The sequence below is a fragment of the Natator depressus genome, chromosome 5, assembly GCF_965152275.1.
Source record: "Natator depressus isolate rNatDep1 chromosome 5, rNatDep2.hap1, whole genome shotgun sequence".
Lineage (NCBI taxonomy): Eukaryota > Metazoa > Chordata > Testudines > Cheloniidae > Natator > Natator depressus.
In genome coordinates, this window is record NC_134238.1 from 119,427,324 (window position 1) to 119,449,300 (window position 21,977).

At 44.0% G+C, this 21,977-nt stretch overlaps 1 protein-coding gene across 3 annotated transcripts; it reads right to left on the reverse strand.

The window, feature by feature from the left end:
* Window positions 1-3,403: 3,403 nt before the first annotated feature.
* On the reverse strand, window positions 3,404-20,004 carry INIP (INTS3 and NABP interacting protein). 3 transcript variants are annotated; one of them, XM_074952118.1, is made up of 6 exons: window positions 19,911-20,004; window positions 16,424-16,507; window positions 8,159-8,261; window positions 6,986-7,045; window positions 6,451-6,541; window positions 3,404-4,533 (listed from the first exon to the last, which is right to left on the reverse strand). In XM_074952118.1, exons 2-6 carry the CDS (start codon window positions 16,446-16,448, stop codon window positions 4,438-4,440), a joined length of 375 nt encoding a protein of 124 aa, XP_074808219.1. In that variant the 5' UTR covers window positions 16,449-16,507; window positions 19,911-20,004; the 3' UTR covers window positions 3,404-4,437. The 3 variants fall into 3 exon arrangements, with proteins under 3 accessions (XP_074808219.1, XP_074808221.1, XP_074808220.1); XM_074952119.1 differs by lacking the exon at window positions 6,986-7,045 and having other exon boundaries at window positions 3,409-4,533; XM_074952120.1 differs by lacking the exons at window positions 6,986-7,045; window positions 19,911-20,004 and having other exon boundaries at window positions 3,408-4,533; window positions 16,424-16,454.
* Between the last annotated feature and the right edge of the window lie 1,973 nt (window positions 20,005-21,977).

Below are 21,977 nucleotides of genomic sequence, written 5' to 3' on the forward strand. Positions count from 1 at the left end.
CTCAGCCTGGACCAGTCCACACAAGAGATCCACTTCCTGGACACTATGGTGCTAATAAGCAATGGTCACATAAACACTACCCTATACCAGAACCCTACTGACCGCTATTCCTACCCACATGCCTCCAGCTTTCACCCAGACCACACCACACGATCCATTGTCTACAGCCAAGCTCTACGATACAACCGCATTTGCTCCAACCCCTCAGACAGAGACAAACACCTACAAGATCTCTATCAAGCATTCTTACAACTACAATACCCACCTGCTGAAGTGAAGAAACAGATTGACAGAGCCAGAAGAGTATCCAGAAGTCACCTACTACAGGACAGGCCCAACAAAGAAAATAAGAGAACGCCACTAGCCATCACCTTCAGCCCCCAACGAAAACCTCTCCAGCACATCATCAAGGATCTACAACCTATCCTGAAGGACAATCCCTCACTCTCACAGATCTTGGGAAACAGGCCAGTCCTTGCTTACAGACAGCCCCCCAACCTGAAGCAAATACTCACCAGCAACCACACAACAGAACCACTAACCCAGGAACCTATCCTTGCAACAAAGCCCGAGGCCAACTCTGTCCACATCTATTCAGGGGACACCATCATAGGACCTATTCACATCAGCCACACTATCAGAGGCTAGTTCACCTGCACATCTACCAATGTGATATATGCCAGCAATGCCCCTCTGCCATGTACATTGGCCAAACTGGACAGTCTCTACATAAAAGAATAAATGGACACAAATCAGACCTCAAGAATTAACATTCAAAAACCAGTCGGCGAACACTTCAATCTCCCTGGTCACTCGATTACAGACCTAAAGGTGGCAATACTACAACAAAAAAACTTCAATGAGAGACTGCTGAATTGGAATTAATTTACAAACTGGACACCATTCAATTAGGTTTGAATAAAGACTGGGAGTGGATGTCATTACACAAAGTAAAACTATTTCCCCATGCTTATTTTCCCCCCTACTGTTACTCTCACCTTCTTGTCAAGTGTTGGAAATGGGCCATCCTGATTATCACTACAAAAGGGTTTTTCTCTCCTGCTGGTAATAGCTCACCTTAACTGATCACTCTTGTCATAGTGTATATGGCAACACCCATTTTTTCATGTTCTCGCTCTGTGTGGTGTGTGTATTTATATATCTTCCTACTGTATTTTCCACTGGATGCATCTGATGAAGTGGGTTTTAGCCCACGAAAGCTTATGCTCTAATAAATTTGTCAGTCTCTAAGGTGCCACAAGGACTCCCTGTTCTTTTTGCTGATACAGAACACGGCTACCACCCTACAACTTTTTTTTTTATCACAATAGGGGAATTTTGTGTAGAAGTCACTCAGACAGGAGATACATATGTTTTTTTTAAATGATGGATCACCTGACCAGACATTGGGACTACTCCTTTCCCCCATTTTGATGGACACTATGGCCTAGAGTCTGATCTAGAGTGAATCTGAAGTAATGCTATTGACTTACTCTCCATGTATACCCCCATGAGGTCAGAATCTGTCCTGGGCATACAGGGGGGCAGTTGGTATTGTAGAGATTTGATGAACATGGTTCTTGTGTAAATGTCATTGTTCCAGGTATGTTTAAATACAGAGGCACATAATAGATGAAAAACATGGCTCATATTCATGAGTACATAGGTGATCACAGTGAAGGATAGCAGCAGAAGTCTGACCACTAGATTTTCCTCATGTATAGAGGCACCTTATGAAGAAACCCAAGCATGTAATGTTGGTTGGGGTGATTACAATTGTTAATCTTTTGAACATACAATTTCAGGAGGAGAGACTGCTGCTTAGATGACTGTATAGGTGATGTATGAATTAGTTTAATGCTGATTAATAGTGGAAAAGAAAAGGTAAGTGTGGTAAGACAAATTGAGGCATATGACACTAATTACTAGACTCTGGTTTCACAGACAGAAGCTTCCACATACACTATTTGTATTGCTGACAGTTAATTATACCTAGATGTATTACCAAGTCCCTTGCAATTACACACAACAGTTATAAGCATTATAACTTAAAAATACCCTTCCAGCTGCTCCACGTTGTGAGTATTTTTAAAATTCTTCCAGCTCTGAATCTAGGTCCTCTTCCTCCTATTGTAAATCCTTCTGTAACTAGCTGAATGCTGTGTTATCCCTCAACATGTTGGGCCTGACCCCAGCTAGTGTAAACGGGCACAGTTCCATCTACTTCACTGGCTCTATGCTGATTTAGACAAGGTCAGGGTCGTGCCTGTTTTGGTGCTTGTACCACTTATCTGCAGCCTGCGTGAGACCCCTGAACAGTTATCTTCCCATTCTTTTCTATTGAGAAGCTGGCAGCTGGGGCAGGCCAACCCTTCCCCTCCTCCACAAAACCCCACTCCTAACTATAAAGCTAAAATCCACTTCCTTGTTTTACATTCCTGGATATATGTGTGTGGTAGTTGCCATTTAAATAAGATTCCACATTTTGAGCAATTTGTGGTGAAATATCTGCTCTTCTGTAAACTGAGATTCATGCATGTCAACTTTTTCAAAATACCCACAGCCATTTGGCTCACGTCATAGAACAGGAGCTGGAAGTTTCAATTTGTAAAGTAAAGCAAGCTTTAAAGATAGTCACATAATAGCCATCACCAGGAATGAGAGGTGTGTGTGAGAGGGGAATGGTGGGATATTCTAAGTTTTGCCCTCAAAATAAGCCCCACACATCTGAGTCAAAGTGAGACTCATAGTAGATTGTGCAGCTAGTCAAAATATGACTGTACAGCAGAGTGCCACTGGGCTCCTTGAGCATGGCTTCACTTTGCTGGGATTCAATATGCCCACTGTTTGTTAGGTTCCTTGGCTAGGCTCCTTCATGGAGATGTCTAAGAAATACCATTTTTCATTTACCACCTTCTTGTGGGACCAGTTCGAGGCGGTACTCACTGCAAACTGTGCAGATCAGTAACTCTCCCTCTTTTTCATACATGAAAAATGAAACTTAACATTGAAATTTAAAATCATCACTGGGGCACCTGAGTTAACCCCCCATGGGGATGAATGGGGCAGTTCTAACCTATTGGTCCTGGCTCTCTACACTCACCTCTGCATCACTTATACTCAGTTCATGTTTTTGAAGTAGTCTTTACAACCACAATAGCTTGTGACTTTCATTTAAAAAAAAAAAAAGTAAGCTGAGATTTCAGAGAATAAGATAGGTACCAGTATAGCATATGGGAGTGTACCAGCAGATTCCAAACTCAGATCTTCACTACTTTCTCTTACTTTTTTAAGCTACTTGGCACCAATATCCCAGGGTTGGTCTACATGGGAAAACTGACCAGCAGAATTTTAAGGGAGTATAACTAAACCAATAAAGCTATACCAGTATTGTGCAGACTATTCCAAAATAAGGGACTTTATTCTGGTATTATTATTCTGCTTCCAAAATAACTTATCCAATCAATAGACTTTGTAGGCCAAGCTTCAGCCTGGTGCTGAAGTGGGATGCCAGAACTGAAATGAGCCTGGAAAAGGATTTACAGAGACAGAATCAAAACTTTTAATTGAGCAGTACAAACACTTTAAAAGGCACTGAAATAATAATAAAACCCTAAAAGTGTGACACACTGAATTGGGCAGATTTTGAACTTATGGGTAACATTTTCAAAAGTGCCTAAAACTTATGATCCTAAGTTTCATGGGACTTAAATGCTTTGGGAATTTTTATCCCATGTCACTAGAAAAGTTGAGGATAATTGGATACAAGATTATTTGTTGGCAAGGTTAATACTTAGGTTTTATATATTCTATAACAGATAGAGATACTATGTGCCATTGTCTCAAAACTACCTGGGAAACCAGGACACTGTTACAAAGACTAAACATAAAAACCATTAGGGTGCACTAATGTTCCTGCACAGCGTGAATGCAAGTAACTGTATCTACTGAATCCATGTCTGTCTTAGGATAGACAAAGATGACTTTGCTTTCATTAAGGCCAGGTACAGTACATAGATACTATGACAGATACTTTAGAAATGCAGATTAGAACAAGCATCTATTAAATTCTGGATGTGGCATCCTTCCTTCCGACTAAAGGAAATCGGAAAAATAAAATGTATGTGCGATATGTCAGGCAAACAGTCTTACTCTGAGTTGACAAAAGAAATTAAGTAAAGAAGAATACTGTTGGTTCCATAATAATCCAAAGCACCTCTTCTCAGGTGAAGCCAGACTCAACCATGGAAGACAAGCATATGAGTCCAGAATGAAACAGGCTTTTTAAAAATAAAAGTCAAATATTTAAAAAAAACCTCAGTTTTTTTAAACAGCTCACATAATCTGTTTTCACAAATCATGTAAAGTAGTTGTGAAAGATGGCAGCTTCGACAATGGGCAAAATATCATCTCCTTCATTCTGGGAAATAACCGCCCTCATTCCGACTCTAGTCGAGGCAAGACAGGAAGAATAAGATTTCCAAATGCAGAGTCTTGGGTTATGAAATATCCTGAAGAATGTGCATGTGCATGCTGGAAAGAGAAAAATACTTGTTTAAATCATTAACCCCCACAGTTCCAAAATAATTCAGGATTTAAACTTCATGGTTTGCATTTATTTTACATTTGTCTGAGCCTGCTCATAAGCTTTGGTAATCAAAACTTCCAAACAGATGAATGAGAGAGTCTGCTTCTAATAGCCCACTGGGATTCCAATTAGGGGCCCACTCCTGCTTCCATTGATTTGGGACCTCTATTGGTCTCATTGTGTATGTGAGGTTTCACTCCACAATCTTTATGAAAATATGCTTATGATATGAATGACATAACTAAGATGTACTTTACGCAAGATGGGTCTTGTAAGTTATCATTGGAAAGGTTATAATTTACTGAATGTGATGATCCAATGGGTATGCCTGTACCATTTCTGGGTTGGAAGTTAGGAATATTGACTATGTATCTATTTCAACTATGCTACTTTCAGTGATGCCCCCTGCTAACACTTCAGGTGCAACAATGGAAAAGCCAGACAGGGATAATGGCCCATCAGCGAGGACAATGGACTGTGTAAAGGCTCGGCCTTCCTGCGGACACTCCCTACTGCCACTGACTCATGGATGCTGTGATACTAGTGTCAGATGTTCTTATCACCTGATACTAAACATTACCTGGGACTTCTTGTAACTTTCCACTGGAAGTGAAGGGGGTTAAGTTTGAGAAACAAAGGATTCCCACCTTATGTAAATCCTATTTAAGGGTGGGGAGGAAGGCAAATGTGGGGGGGGGGGAGAAGAGAGACTCCTCTCCATGGCCTGTCTGCGCAAGAAAGACCGCTAAAGCCACCTGAAGGGAGGGCAAGGGGGAGTCCAGAATGAGACAAGGGTCCAGTCTGAAAAGGAATATAACTGGAACTCTGAACCACAAACTTTGCAACATGCCTAAAACATTTTAGGGTGAGAATTTACATTTTGTAACCTGTTAAGTATATTGATCTTAGCTTGTGAATTTTGCTTTATTTGGTCAGTAATCTGCTTTGTTCGGTCAGTTATCTCTTATATTCACTTAAAATTCACCTTTTGTAGTTTATAAAAGGTATTTCTTGTTTAGAACATAACCCAGTTTATGTAAGTTCTAACTGGGCAGGCAAGTAGTTGTGCATATCCCCCTCCACACTGAGGGAGGGGGTGAATTTTATAAAACCTTTGGGTTTGTACCCCTTAAAGGAAGTGGGCACCAGAGTGTTGGGGCAAGTCCCTAAGGCTGAATCTTTCCAGAGTGGCTCTATCTCTGTGCAGCTGGGTGTGGCCCTGCCTGTGTGCTTAGCTGGAAGAGGCTTGTGAGCCTAATCCAGCAAGGCCAGGTAAAGGGGACCCAGGCTGGCAGAACAGGCTGACTCCATGGTACCCCAGCACATCAGGTGACACCCCAGAGGGCCCAAACCAGTCACAGTGTATTTAAGTCAGAGCTAACTAGAAAAGCCACAGGCACATGCCGCGATGTGCATGCTCTCTTGCAGTACCAATTGTTCCTATAAGGTCAGGTTAGTCAAAGCCCCAAGGCCCCTTGCTACTTCCTACTGCCAAAGTGATGAGGCCAGAGATCTCTAACCTCTCTCCACCTCTGCTTTTTTTTTTATTGTGATGCCAGCTAGAATTTTGCCTCTAGAGTTCATTCGTGCTGCTAACATTTGGGGTTTTTTTAAATTGTTTTACAACAATGTAATGGTGTAACAGCAATTTGGTAGTGCAAACCAACCTGCTGACATTGTATTATGGAAATAAGGAACTGGAGGCATGGTGAAGGGTTGGAATTTCATTACTGTTGCCAAATATAGGAAAAAAATCTTTAAGAAGAAACCCTTCTAAGGATACTTTACCTAAGCTCTGTAGGTACAAGGTTGTTCTCTGCCTGGGTTACAAAACAAAAACAAAGGACGACAGGGCTGCTCACCTGTAATGCTGCTTTTTGCTGTGCTGCTATGTGCTGCTGCTCAGCATGATCACGGAAATCCTTGTTAAGGGACGATCTTGCAAGAGCAATGCTGTAATAGAGACGAGGAAGGTATCATTGATCATCTGTAAGAAAAGCTGCATTTTTGTCATGTTGGGTCATGGGTATAATGGAGTCCATGATTTTCTATGGATTTGGCGTTTTGTTTGGGTTTTAAATCCAGGACTTGACATTTTGGATTTTTTATATGCAAGTGAGAAAATGCAATAGCAGTAACTGAACCACTTAGCTGAGAATACCGAACGTTGCCACACTAAACCCAGAAGCCAAACGGAGACTTGGAGCCCGATTCTGAATCATCTCACTGTTAGCGTAACTCCACTGATGTCAATCGAAATACTCTGGTGTCATGCCAGAGTCATTTGACATTCTGTTTCTTAACTATAGCTTTTGCCCTTTTCACCATTGCCACCCAGTGACTTTCCTAAAATAGTATTTGTGATGAAACAATAGGTGATAAAACAATAGCACTAACCATGGGTCCATATTCTTCATGATGGGAAGATCAGATGTTTGGCAGAATGGCTGCAGAACTCTGCATATAGGAAAAGGGTTTCCTATTGATACAGAACTCAGACAAAGGCCCTTTTTTGCTAAAGTGGTAATAAACTACAGAATATAAAATGATTGCTCAGATATCTGCGGGCAACAAATAATATTTTAGGTTTCAATTTGAAAAAAAAAATCATTGAGACATAAGTCCAAACAAAATATTACCTTTCCTTAATTTGTTGTTATATAGAGCCCAATCCAGCTCTCACTGATTTTGATAGGAGACACTTTAATGTTTAAAGTGCCAGATTTTTAAAAGAACTCCTCACCCAACAGCTCCCATTAAGGGCAATCAGAGCTGCTTCATGCTAAACACTTCTACTGAACTGGAAAAAACACCCTGTAAAAGTAGCAGTTCTCTTGTTAAGACCTATGTGAATACTTGGAGCCAAGTAGTGACCCTCTGAACAGAAGGATTTATAACAAACACTATACTGCAGTGCTTTAAAAAAGAAACTGGAATAGAATACTATTTTCACTTATTTTATTAGGGGGAAGATAAAAATGAATACTTTTCTCAAGTCCCTTGCACTTAATACTGTATCCTAAAATGAACTAACGATCCAATTCAATATTTTGAGATAAACTTCAGACCGACACAGTTTATATTTTTTTATACTTGTCAAGAGAGCTCCTGTGTCCTTAAACACGAGGCTCACATATGCCAAGAGTAGAAACCTGCAACATGCCCATACAGAACAGCTAGAACGGAGACCAAGTACTTTTTTTGTATACTCCTAAATATTCTAGACTGCCTACAGTTGGTTTGCTATCTAGATTTAAAAGGGTACATTTTGAAGCACAAGTAATAGCATATTAGCTTAATATTTTCTAGGAGCACGCTCCTGTAAAAGGGCTTGCTTAGCAGTCGTGAAGCACCCCTATTTCTCTCTCTCTCAAGTGGAAAGCATGCAGGTCAAGATTCAGAATCCACAAACAAATATAAATCATTCTCACACTGGTTATTGGGGACATGCAGCACACAATTCTAACATGTATTTTGTTTAGATCTATAGATTACCTGTAAGGAAAGAACATATTTGATTTTCTTTGATGTACAAGTATTGTCCAAACAAGGTATATGAACATAAAGTACCTGGCTCCAGGGTGATTTGTGGAAGACTGGTTTTGCATAAGTAATTTTCTCTTCTCCTTGTCTAGTTCTGCCAAGATTGCAACCCTATTTTTATTCTGAAAACCTGGTAAGAATCAGAAAAATATTAGATTTGCCTTTTTACATGGGGCACCTATAACCTTATGGAATTAAAGTCACTGCACGGTATGACATGATGATGAATATACTAATCTTCAAAGCTTTGCACCAATCTGAAAGGCTATTAATAAATAGGTTTTATTTTTCCTCGCCTCATTTTACAACATGAAATGGCTTCCTATAGATCATAAATTTAAAATATATTAGCTATCATCTCTAGTTAGGTTTTTTCAGGAACCAGTTTTACAGCTATAGCCAAGGTGTGTATCTGTTAAATATTTGGCTTTGATAGTGTCAGAAGACAAATTAAGTTTATCAGATTTTTTTTTTTTAGTGAATGGACATGCAGTTTAAAGCATGACAAGACTGAATGAATGAATGAATGCATTTCATAGGACATGATTCTTTATACCTGAGTCAGGGAGAACTCATGAACTATAATGGGAGTTTTGCTTGAATAATGAGTAAACAATCAGGCCTATTTGCAATAAAATTAGACACATGACAAAATTCTCCTTTCTGATCCATCTAGTCTCTCTCTAAACTGCCATAACCTCTCACTGAAGTTGGAGTTCTGGCATGACTGGTAATCAGAGTATTGTAGTTAGTTTCTACTGTATAGATCTAAAAATGGTTTTGCCCTTACTTGGTTCACTGAATGTTCCTACAGAGCAGAAAGGAATCTTTGGTGCAAGGGAAAGTTTCAGGAGGCAGAATGAGGAAGGAGGGAAACCGGGACATGCTTAAAATGGCTGCCATCTTAAGGAGCCACTATTTTGTGTATTTTATATCTGCTTTAAAAGACTTGTACCAATACAAATCTAGGACAAGGCTGAGTCCCACGCGAGGACCAACTGTCAAGAACTTACTCTGATTTCTCTCAGTGCCTCATTCCTAAATCACAAAACACTGTCAAAAAATAGCCTCACGTTTAGGCTTTCAGTGACGAATGCAAGATCAGTTGTCAAAAAAATGAGAGGCCATCCATCACCCGAGGAACGTGATGTTGCCAGTATAACATCTGTCTAGATGACTCAGCTGACCCTGCTCTGGGACAGGAAAACAGCTGTAATTTTTGCACTCTGATCTTAGATATTTGATACCAGTACCATCCCAGGGACATTTTAAGTACTTCTAAATATTACACAAGCCCTGAGCTAAATCCAACATGTTAACGTGTGACTACTCCAGGCATTCTTTAGCCACACGTTTACAAGTGAACATACTAGATCTGGTCAGTGGAATGGGAGTAGGCTTCGCATAGAGAACCACCCCCACTGCAATCTGATCTTTCTTAAAATACATGGACCAAATGCATACTTGAAAATCAGAGCACTGGGTGGGTGGGGTAAATGAGGGACACCTTTTTAATAGGTATTTTTAGCCAAGATTTACATTATGCTGGTTATATAAATTCATGGAATCTAGAACCATAGGACTGGAAGGGACCTTGAGAGGTTATCTAGTCCAGTCCCCTGCACTCATGGCAGGACGAAGTATTATCTAGACCATTCCTGATGGGTGGTTGTCTAACCTGCTCTTAAAAATCTCCAATGATGGCGATTCCACAACGTCCCTAGGCAATTTATTCCAGTGCTTAACCACCCTGACAGTTGGGAAGTTTTTCCTAATGTCCAACCTAAACATCCATTGCTGCAATTTAAGCCCATTGCTTCTTATCCTACCCTCAGAGGTTAAAAAGAACAATTCTCCTCCCTCCTCCTTGTAACAACCTTTTATGTACTGAAACTGTTATCATATCCCCTCGGTTGTCTCTTTTCCAGACTAAACAAACCCAATTTTTTCAATCTTTCCTCATAGGTCAGGTTTTCTAGACCTTTAATCATTTTTGTTGTTCCTCTCTGGACTTTCTCCAATTTGACCACATCTTTCCTGAAATGTGGCACCCAGAACTGGACACAATACTCCAGTTGAGGCCTAATCAGCGTGCAGTAGAGTGGAAGAATTACTTCTCGAGTCTTGCTTACAACACTCCTAATACATTCCATAACAATGTTTGCTTTTTTGCAACAGTGTTACAATGACTCATATTTAGCTTGTAGTCCACTGTGACCCCCAGATCCCTTTCCGCCGTACTCCTTCCTAAGCAGTCATTTCCCATTTTATGTGTGTGCAACTGATTGTTCCTTCCTAGGTGAAGAACTTTGCATTTGTCCTTATTGAATTTCATCCTATTTACTTCAGACCATTTCTCCAGTTTGTCCAGATCATTTTGAAATTTTAATCCTATCCTCCAAAGCACTTGCAACCCCTCCCAGCTTGGTATTATCCGCAAACTTTGTAAGTGTACTCTCTCTATACCATAAATAAATCATCAGTGATTTAGATAAACAGAACCAGACCCAGAACTGATCCCTGCGGAACCCCACTTGTTATGCCCTTCCAGCATGACTGTGAACCACTGATAACTACTCTCTGGGAATGGTTTTCCAACCAGTTTTGCACCCCCAATTAATCTTGTTTTCATCATGAAACCAGTTATATGCTTCAATAATTTGAGAGTAGGATAAAAATAAGCTATTTTAAACTGCAATCCAAATATCTGTAATCCAAATATCTGTAAAGGATTATGAACTAAGTATGAATTAAGCCACAGTGGAAGGTAGTGTTATATACTGGAAACACTACAGGGGAAAAGCAGGGATCTTTGTCCTTCTACTACCTCTTCTCTTTCCCCATCTCCCCAATACTAAAGCATAAAGTGGTTATAATTTCAGAAAAAACAGAGTCCGGCACATCAAAAAAGGAGGAATAAAGCATTGGCACGGCTGCTGTCCATTAAGCAATTTGATTCAGTAATTATAATTTCAACTGTAAGTAATTTGATTAACAGTATTCATGTAATTGAAGAGTGTTCTGTGGGGGGAAAATACCCAAACATAATATATAATCACAGGGGAAAAGTCTTATTTAGAGAGAAACTAGCATCTTCAGTAAATTCATTCTTATCAGATCTGGCAACACTTAAGATAGTCTTGTTTAAAAGCACTTCGTTAAAGAAAACAAGTGAAGAAGCTACAACGGTAATGCAACAATTTTGCTACACTATTTTAATTCCTCTGTTCTGCCTTTATACAATTCCTCTACCAAAACATGATTATACAAAGAAATATTACCACTGTCACTAAGGGCCTGATTTAAACATACAAATGCGAAGAGCTTTAGATTAAGAATTCCTCTAATGAAGAACTTTCAATTCACACCTCCACTAGTTGAGTAGTTTCCTTCTAATAGCACTTAGAATATCTACACTTTACCAAAATTTAACCTCAGAACATCCCTGTTATGTAGATGGGCAAGTAGTACCATCCCTCTTTTGCTGACAGGGATGGTGAGATGAAATGATTTGCCCAAGGCCACATAACAAGCCAATGGCAGAGCTGGCTCTAAAACTCAGGACAAGATATTTACAGCTCAAATCTGCCCTTTTAAAGTTTGGCTTCTGTAACTTCAAGTGCCATGTTCTGTACTCAGTGGGTGAGCTGAAAACCTACTTGCGTCAATGTGATTTTCATATGCAAAACCAGTGTGGAACATACCCTGAATTGCATGAGAATCCACTTCAGAGAAGCAAAAAGCAGAGTTTACTGAAAATTGATGCCCAAGAGGACTTAGCTTACACAAAGGGGGGGGGGGGGGGGGGATTCCTGTTCATGGAATTCTGAACTTTGGGTCCCAAAGCAAGAGAAAGTAGCATGGATTTCTTTACAAACTCTCTCCTGCTTCCCCAATGCCTTGTCTTCTCCCAGAATGAACATGACCCCTACCCCAAGGATATTTTTACAAGAAAATCTGAAGCAGTAAAAGCAATGACCTATAAAGATTCCCCTCATAAGACTTATCAGGCTTGAACACCCAGCTACAGATTGTATAAGTGTAACTGATGGCCTAATTTGGCCCACAAAACCATGTTTCCCCTACTGATGAGGTTATGCAATATGGGGGGGGGGGAATATTGACTTTAAAAGGTGAGGTTGAGATAGCAGGGTTGGCAGTTGGAAGAATCTTTTTATTTGTAGTCTGAGCACATGTGAACTGAATCACTGAGAAACAATGAAACTCATAATGCCACTTTTTGGACCACTTTTCAGAACAGAGTCACAGCTTGAACCCAGATGTAGATATGTACTGTACGCTGAGTCTCACTGCATTTAAAAATATACCACAACCACATTCCTTGTTCTTTCTGCTCAATTCAGAATATGTTTCAAAGTAATTTCTCTATCAAAATACAAATCATCATAATGGTGATCTTCATTCTATGAGGAAATATCTGAAATAGCAGAATCATAATTTATGCAACATTTTGGGTTTCTAGGCAATCTGTAAGTAATTACTCCACCATTTTTCATATGTTAATTGTATTTTGTGATTGCAGTAGTCACAATATAGCAGACTATTGCACAATTTTTTGGTGTAATTTACATTCTATGGTCTCATATGTTCTGCAGCAGTTAAGCAAAATGAATATTAGTAACTCATTAAATTACACTTGAATTATTATTAATATTTTATCTGTCCCTCACGACTATGACCACATATACAGATGTGTTCATCATAATTTGTTCATTAGGTTATGGATGCAAAGACCTCCAGGGAATGTCAAATCTACTAATGCCCTCAAGGGCGAGGTTTTGCATTTGGATCTCTGAAGAGTTGTACAATTGCTAGATGACTCCTTGATTACATCATCCAAGGCAGGAGGACAATTTTCTTCTTTACACTGTATTGTGAACTAAGTTGGCTTAGTGATTCACCAGTTTCATAAGACTGCCCTTGGCTAACATACTCACTTTGAAACCAGTCCCTGCACCCTCTATATGAGGCTTTGTCAGCAGCGGGGGGAAAGGGGGGGGGGGAAGGAGAGAGAATGTTTAACCAACAATCAGTACTGCTTAAAGTGAATAAATGGCAGCTAGAAGAGATGCAAAAGCACCTAACAGAGAGAATAACAGCACAGTGAAAATTATACTTTTGAGGCACTGATGTTGGCTTCTGTTTAAATTGTTTAAATTAAATTATCTTCTGTTTAAATTGCAGAGTTCCGTTGTGCAGGTGAGCAAGGAAAATTTAGCCCTGTGAGAGAAAAATAGGCGGAACATATTTCTTCCATTTCTCTGAAGTGGGGCCTAGAGGGAAGAGCATTTTCCCAAAACGTAGCTATTGTGTTGCTACCATCACACTAATGCTTACAAGAAGGTCACACATAGAATAAAACCTATGATGCTGTCACACAAGACATATACCTTCTTTATTCCCAGCTTTGGGCATGAGTGTATCATCATCAGCAGTCCTATTAATACATGTAACAAATGGTTAAGAATGTATTACCATTTATTGCCAAGCACTCAGTTTATTTCTTGCTTTAAAAGCTTATTTTCAAAATGCACCAGAGTGGTCTGTAAACACTTCCTGAGGACACGGTACACCACACTAAAAGCTTTTCCTTTTCTTTATTAGAGGAAATATATAAGTGGTCCATGGTATAAAAGCCCCAAAGTAAATTTTATTCAGAGTCCTATTTGGCTTTGCAGTCCTCCTACACATCTCACCTTTGAAACTCTAAGAAAGGAGTGCTTTTATAATGTGTTCTGATGAAACTAAAATAAACTTGTTTAGCAAAACCTTAACATTTATAGTTTGAGTTCACAGCTGTAAGGACATGGAAATACACTGCTGATACAGTATCTTCAAAAAAAATTTTGTTCAATTGCTTGGAGCAAAAATATACAAGATGATGTTTACTTGTATAACAAATGTGTGTTTCTTTTGGTAAGTCTGAATAAGTTACTTGTTCACACCCATTCTGCTTAATTTTTGAAGTGAAGTCCTTAACCTTGTGCTTTTGATTAGGAAGCAAAGCATCAAAGAATAAATTCCCTGAATAGCATCAATATTTGTGCTATTCAGCAAGCCTGACAGACATACTTGGCTCATGCATTGCTTATTGTTATCAGTCTGGATCTAGGCTAGTACTCTTTGGCTAGGCAGAACTAGATCACTGCTGAATCCTTCTGACTCCCCATTTCTTCTTTTTGTCTTAGTCCCCTTCTTTTGCCCATTTACCTTTTTTGGTTCTTTAAAGCTTTGAGGGTTTTTTGAATACTTTTGTTTATAATATAAAACAAATATTCAGCCCCTTGAGTGATTCTTAGGGGAGTACTCAAGAAATAAAATTAAATAATTGCAGTTTTCCTTTCTAAGTTATAAGCTACCTAAACTTTGGGGGAGGAAGAAGAAGAAATCATGCGAGTCAGACTTGTACATTTATATTCAAATCTTTAGAAGTGAAGCTCTAAATTCAGTATTGGAATATGTTAGTCTCTGTAATGATGGAGTTAAACTGATTTTTACAGCCAAAAACAAGGCTTACCATGTATTTAAAAGGGATGGTGTTTAAGGCCAAATCCTGCAAAGGTATGCCCAGGCTGAATCCCATTTGAAGTCAATGGGACTATCCCTCAATCTTTTTTTGCAGAATTCCACAAAGCTTTTTATAAGTACTTTCTTCTGCAAATCACTCCATCTGTTCCCCACCTCCAAATCCATCTATATGATACAACAATCTTTCTTTCTTGTCCAATATTGGTCTGGGCTTATACACAAATCCTATATTCCACTTCAGAGGTGCCTGTACTTCAGTATCTAAAAGTCTGGTATTGCAAAAACTTATGTGGGAGAGTAGCCCCATTGCATTTAGGTGTACAGTTACTTGCGTGCTAGGGTTTACAGGTTTGGGAGCACAGGCCACTATCCTGGAAGACATTCAGTGCAGGAGGCTGTTCATAGGGCTCTACCCACACAAGACAACTTGGAATTGGGGCCATACTTTGTAAACCACATTGGGATCACTGTTCAACAAACCAGTATTTCCCAATAACCAAGCACACTATTTTTTGCCTCCTGTTGCTGTTTTTAATTTCAATTTTTGCCTTGGTAAAATGTTAAAATAAGCCAGATTTTTTTTTTAAAGTTCCATTAAGAGTTCTTTGGGTACTAAATTCACAATTAGACAAATTTAAATGTACAACAGTTGTCTAAGGTTACCATATGTCCGTATTTTCCCGGACATGTCTGGCTTTTTGGTTCTTAAATTGCCATCCGGGAGGAATTTTTAAATATCTAAAAACATCTGGGATTTTGCCATTATTATTTTTCCCCAAAGAAGAGTTGATCATTCAAGAAAGAGAGTGCCAGCTTTTTTCCCCTAGCTCCCAGCGCTTGTGCCGCAAAACAGCTGTTTTGCGCGGCTGGGAGGGAGAACGCGGTGCGCTCGGTGGAGGAGGCGGGGCCGGGGCAGGGATTTGGGGAAGAGGTCCAATGGGGCAGGGAGGGGGCGGAGTTGGGGCAGGGACTTTGGGAAAGGGGTTGGAATGGGGACGGGAAAGGGGTGGAGTTGGGGCAGGACCAGGGGGGCACAAGCAAATACCTCCCCCATGGAATGTCCTTTTTTTCGAATGTTCAAATATGGTAACTCTATAGTTGTCATAATGTAAACAAGCTTTAAAAAATAGTTGGCATTACTTTGTTTTGTTTCTTTGTGGTCTCGAGCTTTTGTTATCTATTCTTGATGGCTAAGATCTCCTCATCTTTTGTTCTCAATTGCAGAACTGTGCCTCTTTGGACCTTCAGTATGCTCCCAGATGCACAGTGTGGCAACCAAGAGTCAAATTCAGTGTACAAGAGCCGCTGAGAATAGCAAAATAACTGGAACTTAAAAAAATACTACATCACTGTAAAGTCTCATTTGTTTTCTTTTGGGATTTGAGTTTAAAGAGACATGCACTAACTCTGTGCTTCCAGTATAATTAGTAGTTTTGTATTTCTCTTACCCCTTTTCCCCCCTTAAAAAAGTTAAAACAAAAAAGAATCTAGTTCTAGTGAGATTTTGCTTGTTTTCTAATCTACAATCTTGGAAACTGGATTCCTGCCTCAAAAAATGGCAGAAATTGTTTCCCCTTAAATTATACTTCTAGGATGAAATCCTGGTCCGAATGACTTCAATGGGACCAGAACACCACCTTTAATTTTTCTCCTTAACAGACCTGAACAATGAATGAATAAAACAAAAGCAAAGTGTCTGCAGTTGAAGAGATATAAACAAAAAATACCTAGTTTGAAAATTACCTTGACCTGGAGGGTTTGCTGCCATCTTGCTACTTTCAGGAGTAATTACCCAATTATAGTTAGAACTCTCAATTTAACGCAAATCTGCAAAAATGGACAAAACATAAAATATTAACATTCTTTGAAATTAAATCCTAGCTCTCATTCAATGTGGGTTATGAAAGAGACATTACATTTAGGAACTGTTACAATGTGTCAGTCTGATTCAATGTAACAGTTGATCAAATTATTGAATTCTCTGTTATTGTAGTGTTGGCCGAGTGTTATTTTGAAATCTGAGTTTTTACAAGACAGTCTGCTCAGTCCATCTTTTGTGACAGGAACCAACAGTGTCTAATATCTGTGAATTTGTTTCTCCCACTCCTGACTTCTAGAGGGTATACACCAAGAACATATTTAGGTTTATTATTAAACACGGCATTAAGTTTCACTCACACATTTTCTATTAACTCATTTAGAAAGATTCCAAAGTTTTATTAGCTAGACATTTAAGTTTCTAATCAACCCATCATATCCCTAAGACAGCAAGAACCACTTTCTGACTCAGTCATGAGAGACTTGATTTTGCTCCCAATGAGTTTCATGATGAAACTTGCAAAGACTTCAGGATCTGATCCATACTTTAAAGTCTGCTGTAGTACGTCAGTTGCATGCAGAAATTAAAAACCATAATAAATCACATAGTATAAGTTAAGTTATTTATGTAGCACCAAAAACATCACACACACGTTATATGATTTATTATTTATATGGAGAGGGCTCAGGCAACACAATATGCACTAATCTCTCTCTCACACAAAATCCCTACCCTAAAACATTTTATTATCTAAGGTGCTGATTCTTCTAACCCTTATTACTGGGTTTAATGCTTATAACCTGTAAGGTAACAATGAGGTACTAGGGCTACATCTGGGAGTAAGTATTTGAAGCAGCAGCCATAAGGCTGTGTCACTAGACTTTATTCCCTAATGCTGATGCCACTGGTGCAGCTCCACCAAGGAGAGCAACAGTGGGACTGCTAGCACAGACTGGACCTTCAGGCTTGATCCATGTTGTCTAATCCTGCTCAGAGCAGGACGAGCTGCAATGGTAAGTAAGGTCCCCCAGCAGTCACCTGCTCTCACTGGTTGGGGCCGGTGATAGTAGCAATGGTGGGTTGTTTTAGGTGGAAATACTAATGCCAACAATGCCTAAGGGAAGATAAATACAAAGGGAGAGGAGAGGGGCAGGTCAAGCTGTGGCAGTAAGATCAGGTGGCTGCTTTGCTTATCAGGGCACGTAGTGGGAGAGCAAGGTAGGCTTGTTCAGGTCTGGCTCAGAGGGGAAGAGTCTAGTATAGAGAGGGACTTTGGGAGAAGACAGGAGCTGGGGGCTCCAGGTGCAGGAGGGATGGAGGAGACGGGGTACTCCTGGCCTGGAGCTGTCAGGGCAGGTACACCAAGGTTCCCTCCTCCGGACACAGCACCCCTTACTGGCTGCCAGAGAACCAGGCCAGGACTCAGGTCCACACAGTCCTGGTGGGCCCGAGGGCCAGGAGTGCATGTGACTCATATCCCCACAGGAGCCTGCCTCAGCCTGGGCACGCCCACGCCGGGGAAGGCCAGTGAGTTCAGGGGCACCTAACCCCAGGGCCAGCTACAGCACCCAGACCCAAAGCCCCATGCAGCGCTGAGTCACACCCACCCCCCCTCCCTGACACTGCTGAGGGGCAGGCCCCACTGGAGCTGGCTTGACAGCTCCCCCCGCTAAGCCCCCACTTCCCCCAATGCAGCCTTGGACTCTTCTTCCCCCCCCCCACCTCCACACCACCCTGCTCTACCCCCCAAACTGGTGGCTTGGATTCTCCCCCCCAGCTCCACACCACCCTGCTCTACCCCCCAAACTGGTGGCTTGGATTCTCCCCCCCCAGCTCCACACCACCCTGCTCTACCCCCCCCCACCAGCTGGTGGCTTGGATTCTCCCCCCCCCCCGCTCCACACCACCCTGCTCTACCCCCCCTCCAGCTGGTGGCTTGGATTCTCCCCCCCCCCCTCAGCTCCACACCACCCTGCTCTACCCCCCCCCAGCTGGTGGCTTGAATTCTCCCCCCCCCCAGCTCCACACCACCCTGCTCTACCCCCCCCTCCAGCTGGTGGCTTGAATTCTCCCCCCCCAGCTCCACACCACCCTGCTCTACCCCCCCTCCAGCTGGTGGCTTGAATTCTCCCCCCCCCAGCTCCACACCACCCTGCTCTAGCTCCCCTACCCCCAGCTGGTGGCTTGGATTCTCCCCCCCCCAGCTCCACACCACCCTGCTCTACCCCCTCCCCAGCTGGTGGCTTGGATTCTCCCCCCCCCCCCCAGCTCCACACCACCCTGCTCTACTCCCCCCCCAAACTGGTGGCTTGGATTCTCCCCCCCCAGCTCCACACCACCCTGCTCTACCCCCCCCCACCAGCTGGTGGCTTGGATTCTCCCCCCCCCCCCCCGCTCCACACCACCCTGCTCTACCCCCCCTCCAGCTGGTGGCTTGGATTCTCCCCCCCCCCCCCTCAGCTCCACACCACCCTGCTCTACCCCCCCCAGCTGGTGGCTTGAATTCTCCCCCCCCCCCCCAGCTCCACACCACCCTGCTCTACCCCCCCCTCCAGCTGGTGGCTTGAATTCTCCCCCCCCAGCTCCACACCACCCTGCTCTACCCCCCCTCCAGCTGGTGGCTTGAATTCTCCCCCCCCCAGCTCCACACCACCCTGCTCTAGCTCCCCTACCCCCAGCTGGTGGCTTGGATTCTCCCCCCCCCCCCCAGCTCCACACCACCCTGCTCTACCCCCCCCCCCAGCTGGTGGCTTGGATTCTCCCCCCCCCCCAGCTCCACACCACCCTGCTCTACCCCCCCCCAGCTGGTGGCTTGGATTCTTCCCCCCCAGCTCCACACAACCCTGCTCTACCCCCCCCTCCAGCTGGTGGCTTGAATTCTCCCCCCCCCCCCAGCTCCACACCACCCTGCTCTACCCCCCCCCAGCTGGTGGCTTGGATTCTCCCCCCCCAGCTCCACACAACCCTGCTCTACCCCCCCCTCCAGCTGGTGGCTTGAATTCTCCCCCCCCCCCCAGCTCCACACCACCCTGCTCTACCCCCCCCCTCCAGCTGGTGGCTTGAATTCTCCCCCCCCAGCTCCACACCACCCTGCTCTACCTCCCCTACCCCCAGCTAGTGGCTTGAATTCTCCCCCCCCCCCAGCTCCACACCACCCTGCTCTACCTCCCCTACCCCCAGCTAGTGGCTTGGATTCTCTCCCCCCCGCTCCACACCACCCTGCTCTACCCCCCGCCCCACCAGCTGGTGGCTTGGATTCTCCCCCCCTTCAGGCTTGGACTCTTCTCCCCGCCCAGCTGCAGGCTTGAACTCTTCCTTCGCCCTCAGGCCCCTCAAAGCTGGGCGCACCCCCCAGGCTCTCCCCCCTCCCTCCGCTGCACGGTTGGACTCCCCCAAAAAAGATGAACTCACCACACACCCCGTTCATGACGCACAGCACGCGCGACATGCACAGCCGGCTCCGTTTTGTTCCCCGGGCGAGACTGAAACACGTCACCGCTCCCGTGGGCGGAAGCAAGCTTGGTTTGACGGGCAGCCTTTGGTGGCCAATCACCTTAGGCGATGGGAGGAGCCGCTCACGTGATGATTCCGTTGCGCAGCGCCACCTTTCGAGCGCGCGGGGAGCTGTAGGGCTGGAGAGAGGGGTGGGCGGGGCCTGTGTCTTGGCAACAAGAAGCGGGCGGAGCGACGGTGCATCTCCGCGGCCGTGCTGGGGCTTCGCTTGGCCTGCGGACCCTCGGCCGCCGATAGGGCGCGGTGGGACCGGGCGGGCTCCTTGGGAGCTGGGCGAGCGCCCGGGGGGGAGGGGTTCACTGAGAGGGCACCCTGGGGTGGGGCTCCTTGGGGAGCGCCCGGGGGGGAGGGGTTCACTGAGAGGGCACCCTGGGGTGGGGCTCCTTGGGGCGCGCCCGGGAGGGAGGGGTTCACTGAGGGGGCACCCTGGGGTGGGGCTCCTTGGGGCGCGCCCAGGGGGGAGGGGGTTCACTGAGAGGGCACCCTGGGGTGGGGCTCCTTGGGGCGTGCCCAGGGGGGAGGGGGTTCACTGAGAGGGCACCCTGGGGTGGGGCTCCTTGGGGAGCGCCCGGGGGGGAGGGGTTCACTGAGAGGGCACCCTGGGGTGGGGCTCCTTGGGGCGTGCCCAGGGGGGAGGGGGTTCACTGAGAGGGCACCCTGGGGTGGGGCTCCTTGGGGAGCGCCTGGGGGGGAGGGGGTTCACTGAGAGGGCACCCTGGGGTGGGGCTCCTTGGGGAGCGCCCGGGGGGGAGGGGTTCACTGAGAGGGCACCCTGGGGTGGGGCTCCTTGGGGCGCGCCCAGGGGGGAGGGGGTTCACTGAGAGGGCACCCTGGGGTGGGGCTCCTTGGGGCGCGCCCGGGAGGGAGGGGTTCACTGAGGGGGCACCCTGGGGTGGGGCTCCTTGGGGCACGCCCAGGGGGGAGGGGGTTCACTGAGAGGGCACCCTGGGGTGGGGCTCCTTGGGGAGCGCCCGGGGGCGAGGGGGTTCACTGAGAGAGCACCCTGGGGTGGGGCTCCTTGGGGCATGCCCAGGTAGGAGGGGGTTCACTGAGAGGGCACTTTATGAACTGCTTGTAAATTGCTACATCTGTTAATCCTGTGTATAATACCCATAACCTGTGCTATAAGGTAGTACTTGAGTGTCTGCTATATAGCTGTAAAATGTTTGTTCTGAACTATGTATCTCACCAAACAAGAGAAAACTTGCCTACTGTAAAATGTTAAATGCCTATGAAAGGTATTACCTTTTCTTGCCTGTCAGGAAGGACTATCAAAACTAAATGGGGTGTTGTGGAACATCGCAATACAAAGACTTTGCTAATTTGCAAAAGGGCTTATCCCATCTTGAATGAATATTGAAAGAAGGAAATAAAGATAGCTGACATGAAAAATTTTCATCTCTTTCCTGTTTGCACTCTCACAGAGCTGGAGCTATGAAACAGAAACAGGGATTCCCCAGGGTCAGCCTGGTTTAGCCCTAAAGGACATTCGGTAGTGACAGATTACTACAACTCTGTCACCTTTTGGAACCACAGAATGTAACTCATTTGTGTGTATATGTTTGCCCGCTTTAACCTGTGAATAATTTTCTCATTTCTTTTTCCTAGTTAGTTAGTTTACAAGTGTTGTCTTTGGTATGAGATCTGAGGTACAAATTGACCTTGGGTAAGTGACTGGGCTCTTGGGACTGGAAGCAACCTGACTCTTTTGTGAGTGATGGTACATGGCAACCAACTATCACTAAGTCCAGCTTGCCTGGGTGGCAAGATAGTCCTCTTGGCCATTTCAGTCTGTCTTTGACTCTATGGTAAGACTGTTACAGTGCTTCACATTTGCTACTGGGTTGGTGAAATCTAATGATAGAACATACAACCTGTTTGGGGTGTCTGCCCTGCTTTTTGACAGTCTGCTCTGAGGTTGGCACACATGGTCGTGACCAACTCCAGGCAGAGTGATACAGAGCT